Source organism: Alexandromys fortis, unplaced genomic scaffold (assembly GCF_014885135.2).
Source record: "Alexandromys fortis isolate MF-2015 unplaced genomic scaffold, M_Fortis_MF-2015_v1.1 scaffold_41, whole genome shotgun sequence".
In the NCBI taxonomy this organism is placed as follows: domain Eukaryota; kingdom Metazoa; phylum Chordata; class Mammalia; order Rodentia; family Cricetidae; genus Alexandromys; species Alexandromys fortis.
Window position 1 is genome coordinate 671,630 of NW_026067923.1, and position 9,260 is coordinate 680,889.

The following is a 9,260-nucleotide window of genomic DNA, read 5'->3' on the forward strand; positions in this document are numbered from 1 at the left end:
ACCTATTTCAGAGGACTTGCTAGAGGCATGTGGTTCCGTGGAGGATGGTTTGTGGAGGGGTTTAAGGTCCTGGGGAAGTTAAAAGGAGGACAGGAAGGGGAGAGAAGTGGAGTGCAATGGAGAAGGAAGAGACTGGAAAAGAGGGGAAGAGGTAAAATGCCAGCATATAGAAACACAGGATGAAAGGACAGATAGAGCCCAGAAATTGTCCTATCATGGTTCAGAGTGATGTCACCGTGGATAAAGGCTATTGCCTCACAAACCTGCATTCAATCCCTGGGACGCATGGAAAGGTGGAAGGAGAACTGACTCCTGAACGCGGTCCTCTGACTTCTCCATGTGAGGTGGGGCACGTGTCCTCCACCAGTAATAATGCAATGAATACGTTCTACTAAGATTCCGAAGTCTTTCAACATCGTTTTTAGCAGATGGGTTATATTGACTACTTGCCAGCGCATGGATTCTAAAATGTGCAATGCTGTCTGAGGCTCAGGTGTGCACCATTCCACAGCAGGCCTAGGGCCTATCGTCCAAGCGCTTGTCAATCAGGGATGCCCAACCCACAGTGCACACCACCTTCTCCTCTGCCTCACTCCAACAGTGCAGCTCAGAAAGTGGAAAATGCCCTGAAGAGAAAGCTCACAGTACAGATTCCAAAGGAAGAGGGGGAGGAAGAAGAAGGAAGATGGAAGGAGGAGAAGGGAGAAGGCAGGGAAAAGGAAGAAGGAGGAGAAGGAGAAGAAGAGCAAAAAGGAAAGAAAAAAGAAAGGGAGACAGGGTATGGGGGTGTGGGGTGAGGGGGAGGAGAGAGGAACAAGGCAAGAGAAAAAGTTCTTGCTAGGTGGTGTGGGCCTCCTACAGCTAGAATAATGGATAATCTCAATGTGACCTAGCAGATACAACCAGTGCGCACCTGTGACAGCAATGAACCCTGCCTCACACCTCTTGTGCTCCCACGAAGAAAGACAAGCAAAAACAAACTGGTGTTTTATTCTGTGAGGAAAACTGACTTCACAGGAAACAAGTGCTAATGTGATGTCCCCAAGCTACAGTGGGAACAACACAGAAAACAAAACACCATCGTGACAAAAGGGAAAGACAAGTCCTGGGGGTTCCTAGCTGAAGTGTCTTGGGATATGAGGCTCAGCAGACAACCCTCCAGGACCGTGGTTGACACTGCTGTCTGCACACCAGAAGGAAGTGGGCTCCACAAGCCCGCCACACGTTTACAAGGCAATTTTGGTAAAACAACAATGAAAACAAAAACAGAAAACCACCAAGAAGTATCACAGGCTTATTACTTAAAAGTGGAGTTTGGGGTATCTGTGTATGTATAATCCTGCTCAAATACCCCTGGTCACTAGTTTATTTGGCCCTAAAAAATTATAATTCAGAAAAATTATGAAAATGATAAGGAAAGGCTTTAAACTGGATCCTAGGTTTCCAGAATATAGTAGGTTCAGAGACTGGCTGGAACTGGAATCATTTTCAGGGAATTTCACTTCCTCACAGCCGGTTTTGTTATTCAGAATAACTGAGCTCTTGCCTCTGGGCACTGCAGTCCTCCACCCAATCAGAGAGCAGGCCACTGGGGCTCTAAAACCACCAGCACTAACAAGACAGAACCCAACACCAGGACCCTTTGCTTCAGAAAAGGTCACTCTGTAATTAATCTTTCCTCGCCCTGTTCAGAAAATGAACATTCCCCCACAGAGAGACCTTATTTTGACTTGTTCCCAGGGTGCTTAGAAATGTTCCCCTAAGCGGGCTTGCCATTGAAATTGTTTCTTGCGTTAAAATCCAATCTATTTCCTCTGAATGGCAAAGGCAAAAAAAAAAAAAAAAAAAAAGGGTCTGAGCCAAAGAAAGTGCTTTATATTAAGCTCAGGACGTTTTCACAGCTGAGAAAGGAAAGAATGAGCTTGCTTTGATTCCTGACTTGCCTATAACCTCACGTCACCTTCCAAACCCCCGTCAGACAGTGCAGGATGACTTTCTTATTCTTTTATCAATATGTCTTTTATAGACTGATTCGTCAACCCATAGAGATCAAGGTGACACTCTGGGACATCTGCTCTCCCCTGGGTACAATTAGGTGACTCCTGTGACTAGGTCTGAAGAGATTGTCAGCGAAAACTTCCTAAATACACAGCACTGATAGACATGTGTGTGCCTGTAAAAACACATGCAGGACAATGGTTCCCAACCTGTGGGCCACGACCCCTTTGGGGTTGCATAGCAAATAGCCTGCATATCAGATATTTACATTACAATTCATAATAATGACAAGTTATAGCTATGAAGTGACAACAAAAATAATTTTATGGTTGGGGGTCACCACAGCATAAGGAACTATATTAAAGGATCACAGGATTAGGAAGGCTGAGAACAGCTGCTATGGGGAACGTTAAACCCATTTATTTATTTATCTATCTATTTAATTGGGGGTGATAGAGTCTCACTACATAGCTCTGGCTCTCCTGGACCAAACTGGCTTTGAACTCACAGAGATCTGCCTGCTTCCCTCTGCCTCCCAAGTGCTGGGTTTAAAGTGCACATCACCACATCCAGCTACATGCTACAACCCTCCAAAAAGGTCATAAAAATCCATAGCTACTTCCATGGCATGGAATTTCCCTTTTTAACTGCACACTACTGGGCTGGGATTGTGGGTTCAGTGACTGGGTGCTTGCTCAGCAGGTATACAGTTCAATAGATGGTTGTGTGTGTGTGTGTGTGTGTGTGTGTGTTTGTTTATTTGTTTGAGACAGGGCCTCACTTTGTAGACCAGGCTATTTTGCAACTCCCAAGTGCTGGGATCAGAGTTGTGCACTGGCACACCTCACAGATTTTTTTGTTTTAGGCAGATTTTTTTTTTTTTTTTTTGAGATTCATCTTGCCTGCATCCCAAATTGTCCTTGAACAGGCTGTACGCCTAAGAATGACCTTGCGCTTCAGACCCTCCCTCTATTTTCTGGGTGCTCAGATTACAGCTGTGCACAACTTTACTTGGTTTATGTGGCTCTGGGATTGAACCTAGGGCTTTAAATACGCCAGCCAAGTCCTGTGCCAATTGATCTGCATTCCCAGGTCCAGTTCAGTAGATTTTTTAAAAAGTAGATTTGTGGTTTTGGCACACGCCTTTTATCCCAGCACTTGGGAGGCAGAGACAGGCAGGATCTCTGTGAGTTTGAGGCCAGTCTGGGCTACAGAGTGAGTTCCAGGACAGGCACCAAAGCTACACAGAGAAACCCTGTCTCAAAAAAACAAACAAAATGTATATTGACAAAGTTGTATAACCGTCACCAAATACTTAATTTTAAGGTATTTTTATACCCCCATGCCCATCTAATTGGTATCTGATCATAGCTACTCCCAGACCTTAGCAACCACTATAGAACTTTCTATTGATACAGATTTGCCTACTGAAGACATTCCATAAAAAGTGTAACCATACAGTACATGGCCTCTTGTGCCTGGCTTCTTTCAGTGAGCCCAGTACTTACATGGTCTGTTCATATTTTACCACAGACCATTTATTTAATTCTTTCTTATCATTTATCAACACTACCTCATCATTATGATGGACAAAGCATGACGGAACAGAATACCCAATGTGTTTTTCTGGCCTTTGTGTGTGTGCACACATGCTCATACAATTTATACATTGATCAGCTATTGAACATTACATGGTTTGCCTATTTTAACTATGAGCACACATGTGCAACTTTTGCATAGATGCATTTTCTATAAAGAGAATTTCTGGCACATATTGAACTCTGTCTAGCCTCTGAGGAACTACCGATCTGCTTTCAAAGGACACTGTAGCAATTGCATTCCCAACAGCAATGCGTGAGGGTTTGGGTTCCATTATTTGTACATCCTTGCCAATACCTGATTACTATTTTAGCCACCCTAGAGTGTGTGAAGTTGTATCTTATTGTGGTTTCATTTGGTTTTCTGCAATGGCTAATGATTTTGAGCCTATTTCATGTATTTATTAGTTATCTCTGTATCTTCTTTGAAATCAAATGTCTATTTAGTCTATTTAGATATTTTTAAAATGAGCTAACTTTGCTCATTACTGAGTTATAAGAATTTTTTTGCATAGTCTGGATAGTCCCTATTATATATGATGAGCAAACATTTTTCTCTCACTCTTTTTTCTTTTTCTCTCCTCCACTTAAGAATGTACAAGAACTGAAACAGTGAAAGGTGATACCTTGGTTTGTTTCCTTCCTCATCCACAGTTGTCTCATTATGGAACATGGTCATGGTATAGGTTGTAAGAAAGAACTATGAGCTCTTGGATCAGTAGGATTAACATAGTATAAATAGCTATCTTACCAAAATCCATCTACAGTTTCAAACACAATTCCCATCAAAATTCCAACACAATTCTTTACAGATCTTGAAATAACAATACTCAATTACATGGGCTGGAGAGATGGCTCAGTGGTTAAGAGCACTGGCTGCTCTTCCAGAGGTCCTGAGTTCAATTCCCAGCAACCACATGGTGGATCACAACCATCTGTACTGAGATCTGGTGCCCTCCTCTGGCGTGCGGGCATACATTGAGGCAGAATGTTGTAAACATGATAAATAAATAAATAAATAAATAAATAAATATCTTTAAAAAAACAATACTCAATTACATATGGAAAAACAAAAACCCCAGAATAGCCAAAACAATTCTGTATAATAAAAGAAATTGTGGAGGTATCACTATCCCTGGCTTCAAGCTCTACTACAAAGCTATAGTAATAAAAACAGCATGGTATTATCATAAAAACAGACACATTGATCAATGGAATCAAATTGAAGACCCAGACATAAATCCACATACCTATGGACACTTGATTTTGATAAAGAAGCCAAAACTATACAATGGAAAAAAGAAAGCATCTTCAACAAATGGTGCTAGCATAACGGGATGTCAACATGTAGAAGAATGCAAATAGATCCACATCTATCACCTTGCAGAAAACTTAAGTCCAAATAGATCAAAAACCTCAACATAAATTCTGTCACATTGAACCTGATAGAAAAGAAAGTGGAAAACAGCTTTGAACATATTGGCACAGGAGACAACTTCCTGAACAAAACACCAGTAGCACAGACACTAAGGTTGATAATAAATGGGACTTCGTAAAACTGAGATGCTTCTGAAAGGCAAAAACTCTGTCAATAGGACAACATGAGCCTACAGAATGGGAAAAAATCTTCACCAACCCCACATTTGACAGAGGGTTGGTCTCCAAAAGACATAAAGAACTCAAGAAACTAAACTAGACACAAAAAACTAAGTAATTCAATTTAAAAAAAAAAATAGGGTACAGACCTCTCAACAGAATAATCTCAAATTGCAGAGAAACACTTAAAGAAATGTTCAGCATCCTTGGCCATCAGGGAATGCAAATCAAAACGACTCTGAGATTCCATCTTTAACCTGTCAGAATGGCTAAGATCAAAAACACAGATGACAACTTATGCTGGAGAGGATGTAGAGCAAGGGGAACACTCCTCCACTGATTGTGGTAATGTAAACTTGGAAATCATATATCAGCTTCTCAGAAAAATAGGAATCAATCTACCTCAAGACCCAGCTATATTACTCTTGGTCATATACTCGAAGGCTGCTCAATCATGCTACAAAGAAACTTGTTCAACTATGTTCATAGCACCTTTATTTGTAATAGCCAGAACCTGGAAACAACCTAGATGCCCCTCAACTAAAAAAAGGATTAAAAAAAAAATGTGGTACATTATACAATGGAACATTACTTAGATGTTAAAAACAATGACATCAAGAAATTTTCAGGTAAATGGATGCATCTAGAAAAAAATAATCATCCTGAGTGAGGTAACCCAGACCCAGAAAGACAAACAAGGTATGCACTCACTCATAAGTGGACATTAGCTGTAAAGGATAACCACGCTACAATCCACAGACTCAAACAGGCAGGTAACAAGGAGAGTCCAAGAGGGATACACAGATCTCCTGGGAAGGGGAAATTGAGGAGATCTCCTGGGTGGATTGGGGTGGGTGGGGATGGGAACTTGAAGGATCAGGTTTGGGGATGGGCAGAGGGGTTTTATGAGGCAGGTAAAGAAACCTGATGCAAGGGAAACTCCCGTGAGTCTACAAGGTGGCCCCAGCTAATTCTCCTGGCAGCAAGGGATGCATAGTCTGAACACGTCATCCCCTGTGATGGGCTTGGTGACTACCCAGGTTGTCATCAGAGAGCCCTTCATCCAGTGACTGATGGAGGCAGAGGCAGAGACTCAAGGCCAAATACTGGGCCGAGCTTGGGGAGTTCTGCTGAGGAGAGGGAAGAGAGGTTGTAGGATCCAGAGGGATAGGGACATTTGAGGAAAATCCACAGAAACAACTAGCCTGGCTCATGGGAACTCTGAACCAACAACCAGGGAGCCTACATGGGACAGTTGAGTAGCTTGGTCTATAGTGGGACTCCAGGCAATGGGAAAGGGGCTGTCCCCGGTGCTTTGGCTCTTGGGAGCCTATTCCTCAGGCTCACACTCAGTGCAGGGGGAGATGCCTGGTCTTATGGCAGCTTGATATGCCATGCTGTGCTGATGCCCATGGGGGCTCCCCCTTTCTGAGCAAACAGGCAGGAGGGGTGGGTTGATGAGGGAGTGAGGGGGAAGCGGGAGACAGTGGGAGGCTATGGTCTGAATATAAAATAAATAATGATTAAATTTAAAAAAGAAAGTACTATGAGAAACCATGGCTTTCGCATGAATAGATGTGACAAATGCCTGCTGTCCTCACGCCTGTCTTTCTCATCTTTAAGACAGGGGTGACCCACACGGGGTTGTGGTAAGGGAGAGGCTGAGAATACAGACAGACAGTCCTGTGACACTCCTCAGTTGTCATTGGAATTCTAAAAATAAATAATAAAAATTGCAGACATGTTTCCACTGTTTAGCGCCCATCAGCTCATGCACAGGTGTTTCCATTGTAACACTGGTTTGAGCAACATAATGAGAGAGAGTGGTTTACCTCAGCTGAGCATTTTATGAAGAGGCCTGTGTGACCAATGTTCTGTAAGCACACCGGGTGAGCAGTGTTCCGTAAGCACACCACGTGAGCAGTGCTCTGTAAGCACACCACGTGAGCAGTGCTCTGTAAGCACACCACGTGAGCAGTGCTCCGTAAGCACACCGCGTGAGCAGTGTTCTGTAAGCAAGCACACCATGTGAACATTCAGGGATGCCATGGCAGTTAATTTGATGGTAATCTGAGGTATGAGTGGGAGGAGTTTTCTAGATTAAGTTAATTAAAGTGGGAAGGTCTACTCTAAGTGTCAGCAGCACCATTCCATGAGAGGGGCTTCCAGACTGGACCAAAAGGAAAAAGGGCACACCAGCATTGATCCTGTCATGCTTCCTGTGAATTCAATGTGACCACCCCTGCAGATGCCGCCTGCCATCCCTGCCTTCACAGATTGTACCTTCAAGCCATGAGCTTTCCCCGAGGCTGCTTTGTCAGATATTTCTCACAGTGACAAGGAAAACAGCTAACAACCCTGCCAGCTCATCTCATATCTCATCCTGTGATGTCCTGATGCTTCCTAGGGACAATCTCAGAAGAGAAGAAAGCACTACTCACGCTCTGGCTTCAACTGTCCGAGGATGGAGTTCTCGCCTCTGCACATGGTTCTGAAAACATTTGGAAAGGCATAGTTACGGAGGGTCCGGCAACCAAGTCTAACAGCAATGCCTGGAGATGTAACCCGAACCCAAGCAAATGGGACAAGCGCTCTCCTGAGACAACTCTGTGCCCATTTTCAGAAGTTAAAACCCCAGCAGGATTTTTTTTTGGAATGTTACTGAAAAGACACAGTTATTTTGATGAGAGTCAATGGGAGAGCTATAAAACTGAGATCAGAGTTCAGAAAGAGAGATGGGCTGTGAATGAACTTTCCCTTAGAAAAATTTGTGACAGCAAAGATTTAGGAGTCTTCATGAGAGCATTTATAAAATCATCCTACGTTCTGAGGTGAAAAGGGCAGACTCCTGTCAGAACATCAAGAAGTAAGCAGACTATTACAAAGTTTAAATTTATTATAAAGTCTAAATTATTATTAAAAAAAACAACCCTTAGACTGGGTTATTTCCATCAAGTCAGCAAAAAAAAAAAAAAAAAAAAAAACCCTATAACTGTGAAAAACCAAGCTTGAAATAACCAGCTCTGCTGAAGAGTTCTGCCCCCCCAAGACTGTTAAATATGGAGGCCTCTAAATAGTGGGAAAGCCAGGAGCCCCAAAGCCGTCCCTCCCCCGAAGCTATCACAGTCAGAGACAGGGAGACATTTTCTTCAGTGGTGTAGCCGTGGGAAGACACTCAAGATCCCACAAACCACCTGTCATGTAGGCTACTACTGCACAGAACTCTAGTGGAGCTCACTGGAGAGAGGAGGGGGAGAGAGGAGGGGGAGAGGGGAGGGGGGAGAGAGAGATGGGGAGGGAGAGGTAAAGACTAGGGGAACAAGGTAAGGGATGGCCTGAAGGAGAGGGGGACCAAAGAGCAAATATGATTAAAATCGTAAGCCTGTAAGAAAATGTTATAATGAAAATTCATTTATTTATACTAATTACTAGATTAATTAGTATATGCTAATAAAAACTTTAAAAATAAAAATAGAAAATACTTGAGCTGGATGCTAATAAAAATGTGTATTAAAAAGGAAAAAATCAAAGTTCTATGTTCCATCTGCCTACTGTGTGAATGTAATTAAATTAGAAAGACTGCTATTCCCCAAGCCTACACCAGCAAATAGAGATGCTTTTGCATAAGAAAAGGTTCCATTTGCTGAACAACAGCCAAATGTGCATTTCATCCAGCTGGTTCAAAAATCAAAAACAGTCATCGGAAATTGTCAGGAGCCATTTCCCCCCAATCATTACAGGAACCATCACCCTGGGGAGTCTGCAGAGAACCTCACACCCATAGTTATGTTCTATTGACAAAACCTACCCCTCACCCAATTAACTGCTAATCTTAGCGGAACCCGCCTCACATTCCAGCTATCCAGGGAACCAGGTGTGGCAACTTGTGACTTCCTGGCCTACGTGACGCGGAACCACGCGGCAAGATCCAGTGCCCTGCCCCCCATTCCTTACCATATATAAACTGTAACCCGTCCCTAATAAACGGAGGCTTTGACAAAACTGCTTGGCCTCCTTCTTCTGTCTTAGCTCATTCCCTTCCAGGTAGCGCCCCTCCGAGACCCTGGA

General features: G+C 43.1%; 1 protein-coding gene across 4 annotated transcripts in view; it reads right to left on the reverse strand.

Annotated features, from left to right (window-relative positions):
• Pld1 (phospholipase D1) overlaps positions 1 to 9,260 on the reverse strand; it is a 217,470-nt gene that overhangs the window by 29,414 nt on the left and 178,796 nt on the right. For all 4 annotated transcript variants that reach the window (XM_050142099.1, XM_050142100.1, XM_050142101.1 and 1 more), the window contains one exon: positions 7,634 to 7,683. In XM_050142099.1, coding sequence (XP_049998056.1) covers positions 7,634 to 7,683 — 50 coding nt within the window. The remainder of the gene's footprint in view (positions 1 to 7,633; positions 7,684 to 9,260) is intronic.